Source organism: Euprymna scolopes, chromosome 45 (genome assembly GCF_053919585.1).
Source record: "Euprymna scolopes isolate OS-2025 chromosome 45, ASM5391958v1, whole genome shotgun sequence".
Classification (NCBI taxonomy): Eukaryota; Metazoa; Mollusca; class Cephalopoda; order Sepiida; family Sepiolidae; genus Euprymna; species Euprymna scolopes.
Genome location: NC_136526.1, coordinates 33,514,170 through 33,531,578, shown reverse-complemented (window position 1 = coordinate 33,531,578; position 17,409 = coordinate 33,514,170). Strand labels below are relative to the sequence as shown.

Below are 17,409 nucleotides of genomic sequence, written 5' to 3'. Positions count from 1 at the left end.
ATTATTTTCAAAATATATTAATTGTCGCTGAAGTTAATGTTTTAAAGAATAATTAAATAAATATTGAATTGTCTTAAGAACGAACGCCCCCCCCCCAATAAAAAAAACAAACACGGTACATAAAAATCAATCTTGGTCGCAAAAATCCGAAACAGAAAGAGACACCCATTTATTTAAATATCTTTTATTTACATACGTTCGTTTTGTTACTTACTTTAAAAAATGTTTTGTAAATATATACTTTTTCGGTAATCTCCAAAAATACCGTTAGGGCTTACAACATGGCCGCCAGAAGAGTCACGTGATCCGGTTGATCCAAAACATGAATCGTGCAAATGGAAAACGCAGCCTTGAAGGCAAACTTTGAGAAACAATCACAATTTGTTTGTATTTAATTTTTTGTTGATATAATGTTGTTATAAAAATAGGCAAACTTTGAGAAACAATCTTAGGTTGTTTTTAGTTAAAACAGTGTTTATAAAAAGTATTTTATTCAGAACAAACAAGTGGTCGACTAGGTGTATCAGAATTTTAGGCGGAATTTTTGACACCCCCAACAAAAAACTGCGAATAAAATATATAAAACTCGTAATTTCTGTTTTTAAAGTGGGTTGTCAATTTTCTTTATGAAATATACTTCCAAAATAAACTATTACAGTCGTTTAAAACATAATAGAAGTATTATTTTTTATTTTTTAAAAACAATGTTTACAAGATGTCTACGCACGTGAAAGAGTCGGCCCAAATAAATTTTGTGAGCTAATTTGTTGCATCGCCTCCATCTATTCTGTCTAAATTTATAAAATGAAAATTAAAAATATAAACTGTTTTTTTTTACATCGTATTTTTATAACATTACATCTTAAAAAAAATGAACACCTTGTTTTAAATACCATTTTTATGAAAAACTCTGAATAAAATATTATTTATAAACACTGTTTTAAAAAACAAACAAACTGTGATCTCAACAAAAAATTAAATGACCGTTCTAAATAAATTATTTATTATTATGATATTGAAAAACTGTTTTGTACTTAATTATTATGCTTGTTTGTCAAAGTTTGCTTTAAATTTGCGTTTTCCGGTTTCGTAATACGGCGATTCATGTTTTGGATCAACCGGATCACGTGACTCTTCTGGCGGCCATGTTTTAAGCCCTAACGGTATTTTAGGAGATTACCACTTTTTCTTTTAAATCTTCAAAAGTTTTGTAAATATATTTAGAAAAAAAATACTGGCAAATATTCGAGCGTGTTTGCTATTTGACGTGTTTACAAACAACCGACACCATGTGCTTGTGCCAATGTCAAGGTCGAATCACCGGTGTTAGTTGAAATGTGCGCCGGGCACCGCCAGGCGGCGTCGTCTGTTACAGGGTATCTATTCTTTACTTGGCCCTTGGCCTTTTGGTCAAGATCAAAGTGTAGTATCTGTTCTTCAGATACTGCAAGCTATGACTAGCAATGACTAGCAAAGACCAGATGTGGGGGCAACCCCACATGCCTGACCTTTAACCAGCTCCCATTTCCCACCTCTCGGGAGCTGGTCCCCTTTTTCCCTTCCCCCTCCCTTCACTCCTCACATTAAAAATTGGCCTTGTGCCTAATTTGCTCGGTGGGGGAGCAAATAAATACCATCTGTTCTTCAGATGCTGCACTTCATTTTCTTGTTCTCTTTCGGTGGAGGAGAAATCCTTCACGACTGAGACAATTTTTATTTTTGTACCTTTTCTCCACGTTAAAAAACGACCCTGGTGTCTAACTCTGTCCCGTGGGGAGGCATAGTAAATAGGTACAATTAAAGAAAAGTACAACAAATTAGGGGACCTTTTTTTTTTTTTTGTCTCACATAGTTTTTAATGCGGCTTACAAAAACATAAGCACCAAACATCTTTATGTTTTTCATTCTTTATTTTGCGGGAGGGGGATTCAATTATAGAACTTATGTGGCTTAATAGGTGCTTCTGCAGTTTAGTTAACCGTTTTACCGTAGGTAACGCACCGACATTTACCAATTAGAACACCATTTAACATTTTTCGAAGATTTTACTGTTTACATTGGGGGCGCGAGCGGGGGAAGGCGGGTGTGGTGCTGGGGGCGCGCGCGCAAAATGGTGAAAAGTAGTTCGTGGGTTCAGGGGTTAATACCATGCAAACGGTAAATTTGCCCCAAGTTTGACTATCAGATTCGTTGTCAGCGACCTCAATTACCCCCCCCCCCCAAAAAAAAAACAAAAAACAAATTAGAGTGGTCGGTGTTCTGTTGTAGCGTATCTGGATATTTACCAAATTTTTATTTTATAATTCAAATTTTTTATTTTATAATTTAACATTTAAGATATTGAACAATACAAATAATACGTTGGTTTACAAATAAATAATGAAATATGAAGTTTAAAACTTCATTTTTCATTCTTTTTTTGTATTTGTTAAACAACGTGATTAATTTAAATTACATTTTAATCATAGGATTACAGTTTCAATAATCACGTAAATATAAACAAACGTTTGTTTACATTAAGGCATAATGTAATATATCGGTACCGACCCAACGTGTCCTTTTTTTTTTGTGATAATAGAGTTCGAGGCTATTTGCACAAATAAACACAAATCTGCCTAATTTTTTACCAATAGAATCATAATTTGAATCGTTTATTTGTTGTTAATGATATTAAGTGAATTTTTTTCAGAGAACCTCATTCCATAACGGATACGTACAATATAAACCTTTTCGATATTTTCATTTTTTAATGTCTTAATTAAACTGTACAAGTACTATATATATATATATATATATATATATATATATATATATATATATATATATATATATATATATATATATATATAAGATACGGTCAAAATGAATGCCGCTGCTCAAAATCTATAAACATTTTGGGGTTTGTATTACTCTACACATAGATTCGAAAAAGTTGTCAAAAAAAAAAAAACAAATATATAACAAATAAATGTAATCAAAGGCAAGATAAGTTACTTTTCTACCAAACTGGATATATTTTTTGTGTTTTATTCAATGTAGAATGCTTATTCAGCTCGAAAAGCGTACAGTTTTTACCGATGTATTGGAAAATTCAAAATGGCGCCCGACACTCTCTTTAACACGGTAAGTTCAGGAAAAGATGTTATAAATAATAAACTAGACAAAATACTGCTAGCAAGTCGCTCATTATATGTTACCGTGACATAAGTTGACATATATTCGGTGTTTTTTAAATAGTATTTTATCTAGTTTATTATTTATATCACCTTTTCCCAAACTTACCATGTTAAAGAGAGTGTCGGGCGCCATTTTGAATTTTCTAATACATCGGTAAACAATGTATGTTTTTCGAGCTGAATAAACATGTTACATTGAATAAAAACAAAAAAAATATATCCAGTTTGGTAGAAAAGTAACTTATCTTGCCTTTGATAATATTTATTTGTTATATATTTGTTTTTTGACAACTTTTTCGAATCTATTTGTACAGTAATACAAACCCACATTTTGACCCCTCTCTTTACTTAAAAAATTCACCAAAAATCAGGAAATTAACCAATTTTAATGAAATTTTAAGTATTTATCAAATAATGATTGCGAAATATAATGAACTAATTATTTTTATTTAAATCTTAGTGAAAATGTATTATTTTGTTTAAACAAAAAAATACCTTTAATAAAGTTATGGTTTTAAATAAATAAATAAATTAAAGAGAATAAGCGAACATGACAAACTTAGATGAAAATATGCAAGCTAAATCAATCAAATACATTTTGGGGGGGGGACGAAAATCAAATTTTACGATTTTTAGGGATAATAAATAAATAAATTGACTTTTTTTTTTTTAATAAAGTGAATGTGGAAAACACTAGTTGTTTTTTTCGTCTGAAAACAGACTTTAATGTTCGCTTATTAAAGTCTGTTTTCAGACGAACAGAAAACAACAACAACAATAACAACAACAACAACAACAACAACAAAAACTAGTGTTTTCCCCATTCTCTTTATTAAAAGAAGTCAATTTATTTTTACATCATTCGTAGACATTTTTGCTGACGACACTAGCACATCTAAGACAGTAAACGACCAAGTTCTCTCAGATTCTCTCTCCTCTGATCTTGATCACGTTGTACAATGGGGAAAGGAGTGGCTGGTTACTTTTAATGCATCTAAAACCAAGCTTCTATCTTTGCATCATAAACGTTCTGATCCGCATCTGGCATCAATTAAAATGAATGGCTCTCGTCTTGAGGAGGCCTCAAGTTTTGACAGGCTTATGGGCTTGACCTTTACTCCTGATCTTAAATGGAATACGTACATCAAATCTGTTGCCAAGGCCGCTGGAAAAATGGTCGGATCCTTCTATCGATCCAGTAGATATCTCACTGCTGATGCAATTCTCTACCTATATAAGAGCCAGATACGTCCAAGGGTGGAATACTGTTGCCACATATGGGCAGGAACTGCTAGAAAAGACTTGTCCTGCTTTGATAGGGTTCAAAATAGACTTCGTGGCCTGGTGGGAGATGTCATTTTCTCTTCCCTGCAACCTCTATCTCACAGAAGAGATTTTGCGAGTTTGTCTCTGCTTTATCGTTATTTTCATGGAAAGTGTTCAACTGAGCTTCAATCTATGCCCCCCCCCCCTCGCCAAACTTTCACAAGAAACACTAGACTAGCTGAAAACATTATCAATAATTTTCCCCACTCTTTATCTGTGCCTAAACCTAAACATAGATTCCATGATCAAAGCTTCTTTCTTAGAACTGAACTGCACGCCTGTGGAATTGTCTTCCGTTTTCCTGCTTTCCAGCTGTCTATAATATGGTTGTCTTCAAGTCCAACGTGAACAAGTTTCTGATGAGCCGTTCCAGCGTTCCACTTAAGTTAACAAATTTACCGAACTTCCATTACTATTGATTACTATATTGTCCTTTTGACTACTCTACACTCTTTAACCCTTATCCTTGAGTGGCCGATCGGCCTTGATAAGTGGTGACGCTTATGTAAAAAAAAAAAAAAAAAATCCCCAATCCTCTTAAAAGCGGTTGAATTCTTTTTTACATTACAAAAAAAAAAAAAAAAAAAAAAAAATAGGTGATTTCTTTTTATTGTTAAAAAAATCATGAATAATTTTTTAACGATAGAATCATAATTAATGATTCAAACAATGCATAAAAATTAAAAAATAATGACAATACTTAAAATTGAAAAAAAATAAATAATATTTATTTTAATTTTTTTCTGCGAACTTGCTTTTCCGGTCGCCATCTCCACATTTTAATGTTGACTTCCGCCCATCAAAGTTATCTCGTTTTAATTAACTCATCTTATAATCGTTTCTTTGTTAAAAGAAGAGTGACACAAAAAGTAAGTATTTTTAAAAATTTTAATTGGGGTTGAAGCTCTTTTTTACTAGTGCGTCTAAACCAATATGTTTCCCTTTGTTTTGATATAGAAATGAGTCAATGTTCTATGTTTGCAGACAACGAAGAATGGTAATATTCACTTTAATTGTGAATTTTTAAAAAGGTTCTTTGTTCTTAGTTTTTTGCGACTGTCCAGAAAACGATTCAATATTGAAAATGTTGCAAATAATTTTTTTGTGTTTTAATGAAACCTAACCTAAACTCAAACGGACAAAAATACATTAAAAAACGCCTCCCTCGGCCTTGTTTTTCAAAATGTCACACACACGCACTAAACATTTCCGAGTGTTAAGAGAAATTGGTACTTCTGCAGTTTAAAACACTAAAATTTTTGCACAGTGTTTTAAAAAAATATTTAAAAAATAATTAAGTAAATAATTAATTTACATTTGTTTTTTTGTTTTTTGTTCTCCCCAAACTAATGAATGTAAAAACGTATGCACTCTTTTAGAGTTTTGTGGTGTTTGTTTAATCAGTCTCCAAACCTTGCTATATTACGTGTTGTATATTTCCGAAAATTCCTTTACTTAATCTGCTATGGCCATTTTGAATATTTTGTTTAGATTATGAAAAATTTAAAGGAAGCATTTTTTAACTATCTAACAGAAATCAATACTTCTGAAAACACCTTTATCAAATTTATTATGTGTTTGCAAAAAGTTAAGTTAACATTCTTTAATTTCTGTAAAAATATTCATATTTTTAGAATTATTACTGATAATCTCTAATAGAAGAAAAACCAATGCTGGATTCTTGGCAGCATTCGAACGTTCTCCTCTCTAACATGTTTATTCCGGTTCTCGAGAACTCAACTCAACTCAACTCAACTGCCGACATCTTCACTGCCGGCCTTATATTCTCCCATTAATATGGGTCCTGGATATGACCTAAAATTATATCCGATGGTGAGGCCCCACCTTGCGGGCTTTGGGGAGTGTGGAGCCACCCTTTAATTGCCATTGCTCCCAGGTCCACTCTGACCTGGAGTGGTAGCACCTGTTAGGGTTCCAACTATGGGTTAAATAGAATCTGACGTAAAAAAAAAAAATACTCCATTAAAAATCGTTCCTCAAAATAACTAGATTCGGCATTAAATAACCTGAAAAAGGTTGATATGCCGTAAAACAAAACCAACCCATTAATATTCAAATTAAGACGCGATCAAACCTGATGATTTGTCACCTTATCGATCAGGTTTTGAGTTCACACATGCCACCCTTAGCAGCCTGCCTCCGTGACTGCAGTTACACCACAATTTTCCCTACACTCCCCCTGATCACAAATTGGGTATGGAAGTAATATCTGTTTTTGTTGTATACGCCCCAGCAGAAGTGAGGCTACTTGGCTAGACAGCAAGCCCTCAATACTCGGCTAAACACAGCTAGCCCCTGATACTCGGCTAGACAAACCTAGCCTCCGATAACCAGCTAGACACATCTAGCCTCCGATAACCGGCGACACATGTAGCCCCGATAACTGGCTAGACACATCTAGCTCCTGATAACCGGCTAGACAAAGCTAGCCCCGATAATCAGCTAGACACAGCTATCCCATGGCCAGACACAGCTAGTACACAGCTAGCCCACAGACAGACACAGCTAAACATATCTAATCCACGGTCAGACACAGCTAGCCCACAGCCAGACACAGCTAGCCCACAGCCAGACACGGCTAGGCACAGTTAGCCCATGGCCAAACACAGATAGACACAGCTAGTCAACGGCCAGACATGGTTAGATACAGCCAGCCCATGGCCAGACACACAGAAATTAAATTTTAAATTTCTCATTTTAAAAATAACTTTACATACAAGTCGAATGAATTGCATTGTAAGTTCTTTTAACAGCAATTACTTTTTCAAAAACAAACAAAAAAAATCCGACTCGAATAGTACTCTCACCAAAATAACTCTTTCGTTCAAAAACGACACCCTTTTTTTCCTTTTCAGCACAACACAATTTCATTTTAAATTTCGCATTGAAAAATAACTTTTAAATACATACAAGTCGTCGGAATCACATTTTAAGTTCTTTTAACAGCGACGACTTTTCCAGACAATTTTTTTCTATTCAACACAGCAGGATTTCATTATAAATTCCTCGCTGAAAAATGATGACTTTAATGCACACAAGTCGTCGAAATCGCATTTTAACTTCTCTTAATAGCAACGACTTTTTCCTCAAAAACAAATCCAACTCGAATTGTACTTTCATTAAAATGAATCTATCGTTTAAAAACAACACTTTTTTCATTGTCAGCACAACAGAATTTCATTTTAAATTCTGCATTGAAAATCTACTCTAATACATAAAACTCCTTTTGGCCAAGATCAAAGTGTAGTATCTGTTCTTCAGATGCGGCACTTCCATTTCTCGTTCTCTTTCAGTGGAGGAGAAATCCTTCACGACTGAGACAATTTTTATTTTTGTACCTTTTCGCCATGTTAAAAAACGACCATCGTGTCTAACTCTGTCCCATGGGGAGGCATTGTAAATAGGTACTCTAATACATAAAACTCGTCAGAATCGCATTTTAAGTTCTTTTAACAGCAATGACTTTTTTCAAACACAATAAAATCCGACTCAAATTGTACTTTCATAAAATTATTTGAATTTAAAAATGACAACTTTTTTTCTTTTCAACACAACAGGATTTCTTTTTAAATTCCTCGTTGAAAAATGACGACTTTAATGCACACAAGTTATTCAAATCGCATTTTAAGTTCTGTTAACAGCAACGATTTTTTTTGGCAAATATAACCGAATTCCATACCAAACTCCTTGTTTAAAAACGATGACTTTTTAATACATACAAGTAGACTGAATCGCATTCCAATACGTTCATCTGATGATGACAGTAAAAGAAAATCCAACGAATCCCACTGGGAATGAAAAACAACAAAAAGACAAAAAACTCTGACTCACTTCATCATATCTTCAACCTTTGCAGTTTGACATGACTCATTCAATTCTCCCTTTGACAGCGTCTTTCAATTTTCAACGCGACTTTTAATTTTCCAGGTTCGATGTGAATCATTTAAAATTTCCCATTTCATCTCAGCCGCATCTGCCTCATATTTAAAGCCGATATAGCTTCTAATAGAAAAAAAATCTGGACTGGATTCTTGGCAACAAACATTCTCTGCTCTAACACATTCCGTCCGGTTCTCGAGAACTTCACTCAACTCAACTCAACTGCTGAAATCTTCACTGTCGGCCTTATATTCTCTCATCAATAAGCAAATTAAGGCATAATCAAACTGTAGCCCACCTCTCTTGGGAGGTCACACAAGGACCCCTGATCATCTTCTTTGAAAAAAAAACCTGGCTCGTGATGTCTGGTTCCCCGAGAGATGCTCACATCAGGTTCTGGTATGCTGTCAAGAAGAAAACAGTCAAGAAGAATACAGACACTTGAAATTCTATTCTACTAGAGTTTATTTCACAAAAATTACAGGATTTTTACAGATATATATACATGTGAAGTTCTTAAGTTTCTCTTCGGAGATGGCAATCAGGCGGATGGACAGTAGGGGGGTCGTGGTCAGTCATTGGGAATGGCAACATTCCACGCAATTCTGTGCCCCTTGAAATCAATCTGGAATCTGCTTAATTCCCGAGTGGGATTAGCATTATATAGTGGTGTGTGTGTGTCGGGGTAGAAATCCCCTTAGCCAATCAAATTATGCCATGCATCTAGGGAAACCCCAAAGGCCAAATAAATTGCAGGTGTGCAATTCAGTCATATAACTAGCTTTGCAATCTGGGAGCAAAGTCAACATTTCATTCCCATGACCTTAAAGGTTAAAACTTGTCATTCAACACCCCAGGTACTGGGTTCTCCAGGCCAACAAGTACAATCTATTATTCTAACATTCTCACATTTCCTGTTGTCTATTTCTCAAATAACAAATATATCACTGATTTTCAAATAATAAAGCAAAATATATTAATATATTTCAATTCAAGTCTTTGGGATATCTGCTGTCGTCCAGGACTAATTAAACAATCTTAGCATAGTTACCCGGCCTTCTTCACGTCTCTGTGAAGTCTGGACCTTTTGAATGGGGAGCAAAACGCTCCCTTAGGTTAATTAGGTCACATTCGCCCCTTATACTCCGTTGATTCAATAGAACCAATAGAGTCTAATTTCTCAATCCCTTCCACAGCTCGCCATCAGACCTTCTCTTTCCACACCTCCCTCTCTCCATCGTTGGTTTACCTGTTATGAAAATGATAACATATACACCATCTAACATCCACCCTTCCATCAGGATTCTTCCCCTTTCCTTTTCTATACAAATGTTCATAAGAAAGTCAGTTCATTGGTCTATCAGGTAATTAAGTCTCTTTTTTTCACATGGAAGTTATTCAAAATAAAATCACCATTTATACAATGCAAAATTGTCATTGTTTTTTTTTCTTTAAATTCATAAGTGTTACTCCCCCTGTTTTTTAAAGTTTTTTTTTTTTTAAAGTTACTCGATTTTTCAAGGGTTTATAAGAGTTATTCCCCCTTTTCTATTTTTTCGAGAAATTCAATCATAGTTCAGATTTTTGTTTTCACAGAGTTTCAGTCATAATTCACACGATATTTTTTTCTTACTTACATAATCATTCCATAACAGCATTGTTTGACTTCCAGTTTACATAACTGAAGAGCGCTATGAGTTAAACTTCAATATTACTAAATTAATAAATTTGGGAAACTGAAACTTTCGCCAGAAGTAATATTACTGATGAGTTTACTATCAGTAGCTGACTCTGACCAGACTGCAGATGCTGCAGACTTTGAGTTGGTCATTCTTATGGTTTACTTCAGTCTTGCAATTTCACTTTACTTTTGCAGATAGATAAAAACAAACATGCGTCATTTAATCCTATTCAAATCTTATCAACAACTGATTTTGAAAAATAAGTTCCATTAAAATGGAATAATATCTTCTTGTATGACCGTTCTTCTTAAATTTGATAATAAAGTAAATCATATTTTCTCCAACACAGAAAATATTTGGTTTTTCTTTTAATCCTAACTCATATGAAAAATAGTTGCTTTTTTTAAATAAAAAAATATGTGATTTTTTTTTCATTGTTGAAAAATCCTGAATAAATTTTTTAAAATAATATCATCATTTTTAATTTAACACAATTAAAATTTTAAAAAAGAAAACGAAAATTTGAAATTACAACAAATGAAAATAATTATTTAAATTTTCTGTGAACTTGCTTTTCAAGTTACGATCTAAAAATTTTGACTTCAACCCGTCATACTTGTTTCGTTTTAATAAACTCATAATTGTTCTTTGTTAAAATAAGATTGCGAAACAAAAGGTAAGTATTATTTTTGTTTTACGGCATATCAACCCTTTTCAGGTTATTTAATGCCGAATCCAAAGATTTTGAAGAAAAATTTATAATAGAATATATTTGTTGTTTTCAAGTCGGTTTCTATTTAAACCATAGTTGGGACTCTAACAGATACTACCACTCCAGGTCAAAGTGGACCTGAGAGCAATGGTAATTAAAGGGTGGCTCCACACTCCCCAAGGCCCACAAGCTGGGACCTAACCACTGGATATAGTTTATATTTTTACAGATACGAAATGAAAAAATAAATGACAATCAACAACGTATTATCCCTTAAAATTTTTACAGGTATAAAATGGAAAACTAAATAACAATCTGCAAAGTCATTTTCCCTTAATATTTTTACAGATATAAAATGGAAACTAAATAACAATCAACAATGTCATTATCCCCTAAGATCTTTACAGATATAAAATGGAAAACTAAATATTTAACGATGTCATTATCCCTTAATATTTTTATAGATATAAAATGTAAAAATAAATGACTATCAGCAATGTCATTATCCCTTTATATTTTACAGGAAAATCAATTTTCATAAAATAATAGAATTCTTTCGACTATACTACTATATGAAAATAAATTTTAATAATCTTGTTTAAAAAAAACTAATTTTAATAAAGTAATTGCGGCACGCAATAAAAATTGTATAATTTATATTTTCTTAATATACGGGAGCCATGTTTAAACAAGTAGATATTTTTGATCGTGAATAAATTAATTTAATGACTATTTTGAAAAATTTTACATGCATTTAGCCTATGATATAAAATCTTAAATGTATCCATTTTAAAAATCGTGTCTACATGTTTCCATATGTCATGGCTTGACATGAGTAACAATAATGACAGAACAACAGTGTAAGTTTAGACAAACAAAAGGTTACAGCATTAAAACTAAGTCCCACCCTTTTACAGAAGAAATCCCTAGGGATAAGAAAGCCTTTTACTCCAATAGTTTCTTCCCCAGAACTGCAAGTCTTTGGAACTCCCTTCTGGGATTCTTCTTTCTCAACTGTACTGATATGCAGAAGTTTAAGTGTAATGTGAACAAACATCTTTCTACTCATCTCCCTTCATAATGCTCCTGTAAATTATGTCCCCGATAGTAGCCCCTTACTTTAAAGTGGCACTTGCCTTGTTTGCGGTGAAAATTGAATAACAAAAAAAAAAGAGTTTTTGCGTCCCACTGGGTATGTGAGGTTAACTCTGGAGCTAGAACGTTACCTGGGATTGTTAAGAGTTCCGGCATCTATGGACAGTGGTTGAGTCCATTAAGTTCCCCACGACATCTCCCTACAAAGCTGATTTTTCCGGGTGTGAAAAAACAAGTCAACCAAAAAGAACAGTTAACAGTCCAGAAAAAAGTTATGTGTATTTTTTCCAGTAGGAGTAAAACAATAGAGTAGCATTTTTATGTTATGCAGGGAGAAAAACGGCAAAATCTTTTTTTTTAACTACTCAATCCAATCAGAAGATTAAAAATCGAATCTTATTTTTGGACTTTTGTTTTTTTAGCTTTTGAAATTTACTGTTGATTTTACTTAAGTTTATCCAGTTCTGAATTCTTTTTTTTAACTTTAATTTTACCCAGTGAATTTGTTTAAAGTCAATTAACAGAGTTGTTTTTTTTTTCTTTTGGGGTTACTGTGAGAGAAAATTCTTCCTTGAATCTACATATTTCCAGTGTTATAGGACACTGGTTTATTAAATTCCTTTTGTAGCCAGTATTTTGACACACTTGGTTAGTATTGCTTGTAAGGCATTAGAGTTTTGGTGTGAGTGCATTTCTTCCAATCCTGCTGTCGCCAATGTTATGGCTTGGTGTTAGTCAAAATAAAAACAGAACAGTTTCAGTTTAGATGTGTATTAACAAAAGAAAAAGAAAAGGTTAAGCATGTGTGGTTAATTCCGGAATAGAGTGCTAACTGGGACCATTAAGAGTTCTGGCATATATAGACTGGGGTTGAGTCCATTTAGATGGGGTGCTCCACAACAATATCAAAGTATACTTTTGCAAAGAGTGCAAATATAATATCTTAAAATTTATTTTTCTTTTGTATTTTGCAGAATACCCAGCAACCAATAGAAAGAAAAGCAAATGAAAATAACATAAGATTAAAAACGGGAAAAGGAGATAAATCATATCCATATGAAATGTACGAGCTGTTTCTTTCATCTAATTGAATTTTATTTAAATTATATATATATATATATATATATATATATATATATATATATGCATATATAATGTCTTGACTGCTATGTATGTACTTCTTATGCTTATAAAATAGGACATATTGTCTTTTGAATGCATACAACTAATGCATTAATTAACCTTTAAGTAATGCAATATATAAACCACCAAAAACATTAGAAAGAAATATACTGCTTATGATGAACATCGGAATTATAAAATTAAAATACACAGAACATTGTATTTTCCTGCATTGTGAGCATCTATATGCATTACATTATTTATGTAAAATTTAAATCTTATCTTTTAAAATGTAATAGCATTCAATGAATCTATCATGTATGCATTGATGAGAAGTTCATGCATCTTATGATGAGATACCATTCATATGTTTATTCACACATATATATATATATATAGAGAGAGAGAGAGAGAGAAAGAGAGAAATATATATATATGTACACACATATATTAACAATAACATTTAATAACAATGTTTTTAATCACAACTTGAGGAAAATATAGATTATAACCTATTTAACCACCTACTAAATTTTACATACATAAAAATTGAACAGAAAAGAGTGAATATTTCATAATTCAATCTGTTTATTAAAACACTAAGGAAAGCATATAGAAACAAATTTTACTAAAAAACTTTCAATTATTGAACTTTGATAATGAACGCTGAATCAGAAAACAAAGAGCAAACATATTCTTATTTTACACAGAAAAAAGATATGTTGCATGATATAGAAATGCTTCGTAAAGAGAGACCATATTCTTGTGAAGTCTGTGGCTCTTGTTTTACACAAAAACAACATATGTTACAACATATGCGAACACATACAGGAGAGAAACCATATTCTTGTAAAATATGTGGCTCTTCTTTTACAAGGAAACAAAATATGTCACGACATAAACTAACACATACTGGGGAAAAACCATATTCTTGTAAAGTATGTGGTTCTTGTTTTGCACAGAAGCAACATTTGTTACAACATATGCGAACACATACTGGAGAGAAACCATATTCTTGTGAAGTATGTTACTCTTATTTTACAACAAAGCAAAATATGTTTCAACATATGCGAACACATACTGGAGAAAAGCCATATTCTTGTGAAATATGTGGTTCTTCATTTGCAGAGAAGCGCACCCTGTCACAACATATAAGAACACATACTGGCGAGAAGCCATATTCTTGTGAAGTATGTAGCTCTTCTTTTACAACAAAACAAAATATGTTTAAACATATGCGAGTGCATACTGGAGAGAAACCATATTCTTGTGAAGTATGTTGCTCTTTTTTTACACAGAAACTACAAATGTTGCAACATAGGCAAAGACATACCGGAGAAAAAACATATTCTTGTGAAGTATGTGGCTCTTCTTTTACAAGAAAGCACGACATGTATAAACATATGCGAATACATACTGGAGAGAAACCATATTCTTGTGAAATATGTGGGTTTTCCTTCACAGAGAAACGAAATATGTCAAGGCATATGCGAACACATACTGGAGAGAAACCATATTCTTGTGAAATTTGTGATTCTTCCTTTATACAGAAACATCATCTGTTAAAACATATGCAAACACATAGCTGAGAGAAGGCAGCAATTAGAAGGATGAATTTTTACTCTACAAAAACTTGTACAATACATATCCCTTGTGCCATATAATATAATTGTTTGTGAGGTTAAACAAGATATGTTATCCTGAAGGGCACTACATTGTTTAAAATACAGACCTTAATTTTCAACAGCAAAAATGTAAACAGCACACACAAAATAGAAGCTTCAAAATCAGCTAGACCTATGCAGAAGAGAATTATCTCAAATAAAACAGATGGCTGAAAAACAACATCTGCAAAATATGGCATGATAGTAGGGGAGCTGAAGAACGTAACCAGAGACCTCAATAATAAAAATGCTAGTTCTTGATAAAAGAATAAAGAAAAAAGAGAGAATATGGCAAAAACAAAACATAAAATATTTAAGCAATTCTACTGTAACTTAAGGGACACAATAATGGTAGATAAGCTGCCCAAAATGCAAGAGCTGAAAGATTATTGGAAGCCTCTATGCAATGAAGAGGCCGAATAAATAAAATATGTTGATAAAAGCAACGAAAATAAACCAGAAATGCTAGAGACGGAGATAGCAGCTGGCATGATAAACAAAATTTAAAGAAGAAGCTAAGCATAGACAACCTACACAATTTTTCAATGAAAACAAACGAGACACAACTTACTAGTAAGTACAAACTTTGCTTACAGAAAGTATCTATCAGCATCTCTCCTCTAGAGCATACTTGGAAAAAGAACAAGCAGGCTACAGGAGGAAGCGTTTAGGCACCAAAGATCAGTTATTAATCATAAGACCATTATTTAGGATTAGAAGAAGAGACAAAGAAACCCACTTATATTGTGGGTTGATTACCCAAAGGCATGTGATAGTGTTCCTCACATGTGGCTAGTGTGATGCTTAGATTTGTATAAAATCCATTCAGCAATCCAAAAACCATGTCTGTACATATAAAAGTTTTGCAACAGACTGTGACATAAACCACACCACCGGAACTGTAAAAATACCCAACATGAAAATCAAAAGAGGAATAATCCAATCTTCTGCCTAGCGATAGATCTGTAAAGCAAATTATATAGCAAATACCAGCGTGCTGACAATCTGAGCCAAGGCTGCCAACAAGATCCAAACAAAAGAGTCAATCACTTGCTCTTCATGGACGACCGCAAGCTGTATGCCAAAAAAAGACACTGACATAAGCCAACTCTAACAGTTCGTACACATCTCCAGAGATATTGGAATTAAGTTTAGTTGTACCAAGTACTCCATTAAAGGAGGGAAGAATGCTCAAATGGAAAATATAAAGCTTCATGACGTCAAGGGCCCAGAATAGCAGGAAAAAATACAACTTCAGAATGAAGAGAATGATTCAATTCAGCATGCCAAGACGAGAGAAGAAATTGAATATATATGTTGTTTTAGGAAAATCTGTTACACAAAACGTACAAACAAAAACAAGATGATTGCCATTAACCAACTAGCCATGTCTCTGATAAAATACATATTTGATATTGTTTACTGGCCACAAAAGGGCAAAAACAGACTGGACACTAAAATGCAGAAAGTGCGCACACTGTACAGAATAACATACTATAACCAGACAATATCCACAAATTCAAACCTAAAAAAAAACAAGAGCCAGGAAACTGGCCAAGCATTTTAAACAAGACTGTCTGACAAATAAATCGGAATCAGAAAACAAGTCTGTTACAGAAATAACCCAAAATAATAGTCAAAATACAGGAAAGAATTTCATGCAAAAAGACTGCAAGAATGTACCACCCAGGATTATATAGATAAAGAAGTTTTCATACATTAGCTGAAACGGGATCACGCCACTACGATCAGGACAGTTCAAGATCAAGGCATAACCAGTGGTCTTAGGAATGACAAACATGCAGGTTCTGCCACACAGAAATAGTGAGTGTGAACCAACTGACATTTGGCTGTAAAGATATGCCGGGGGACTGGAATGTGTAAATATCTGCTCTGTAAAAATTCAGCAGCAAATCCTGGGAACACATATCAGAAAGAACAGTTGAAAATAAGTTATACACCTCTGAGAACATGAAACTTGACATAGTTATATATAGGACAAGAAGGAGAAAGGAGCAACTTTAGTTAATGTCCCCAATGATGCTGGATTAAACAGGGCTTAATACGAAATGATAACAAAATACCAAAGTTTTATGTATGACATGAAAAGAAACTGGAATTGTAAGATCTGTATTATTCCAGTTATAGGAGCAACTTCTGAAAAAATAATTTCAAAACCTACCTGGCAAATATCCCCAGTAAACAAAGTGCAAGACAGACTCAAACAAATGCATTTCAAGGGGCGGTCACAATCTTAAAAAAATCTCTCAGTTAAATATCTAAGTAAGCAGCTGAATGTTTGCCATCCAGTAGGATGCACCATCCATAGCTTGAACAAACTGATTAAAACAAAACAAAAAAGAGAAAACATGGTCTGGTCAAATATGTGACTTTGCATTTACGAAGAAACTAAATGTATGACAACATATGTGAATGCGTACTAACAACTTTAATGCCTACAAGACACTGTTCTCTTATGTTTAAGATCTCTGTATACAACACGTATACAGAGATCTTAAACATAAGAGAACAGTGTCTTGTAGGCATTAAAGTTGTTAGTACAACAAACTGGTATGAGGATATTTTCCCTACAAGTAAATCCTGACTAAATTTTCATAACTATATAGTACACGTGACTGAAATAAGATACTAAGTAAACATTTGAGACGTAATGAAGTTTAATGTATATTCAGATATCTTTATATCTGATATAAGGATCAAGTGTAAGCCCT

At 33.2% G+C, this 17,409-nt stretch overlaps 1 protein-coding gene across 1 annotated transcript; it reads left to right on the top strand.

The window, feature by feature from the left end:
• Positions 1-5,118: 5,118 nt before the first annotated feature.
• LOC145269396 (uncharacterized) lies at positions 5,119-17,168 on the top strand. The gene is made up of 2 exons (XM_080125081.1): positions 5,119-5,371; positions 12,866-17,168. The coding sequence occupies exon 2, from the start codon at positions 13,673-13,675 to the stop codon at positions 14,600-14,602; it is 930 nt and encodes a 309-aa protein (XP_079981207.1). The 5' UTR covers positions 5,119-5,371; positions 12,866-13,672; the 3' UTR covers positions 14,603-17,168.
• The last annotated feature ends 241 nt before the right edge of the window (positions 17,169-17,409 follow it).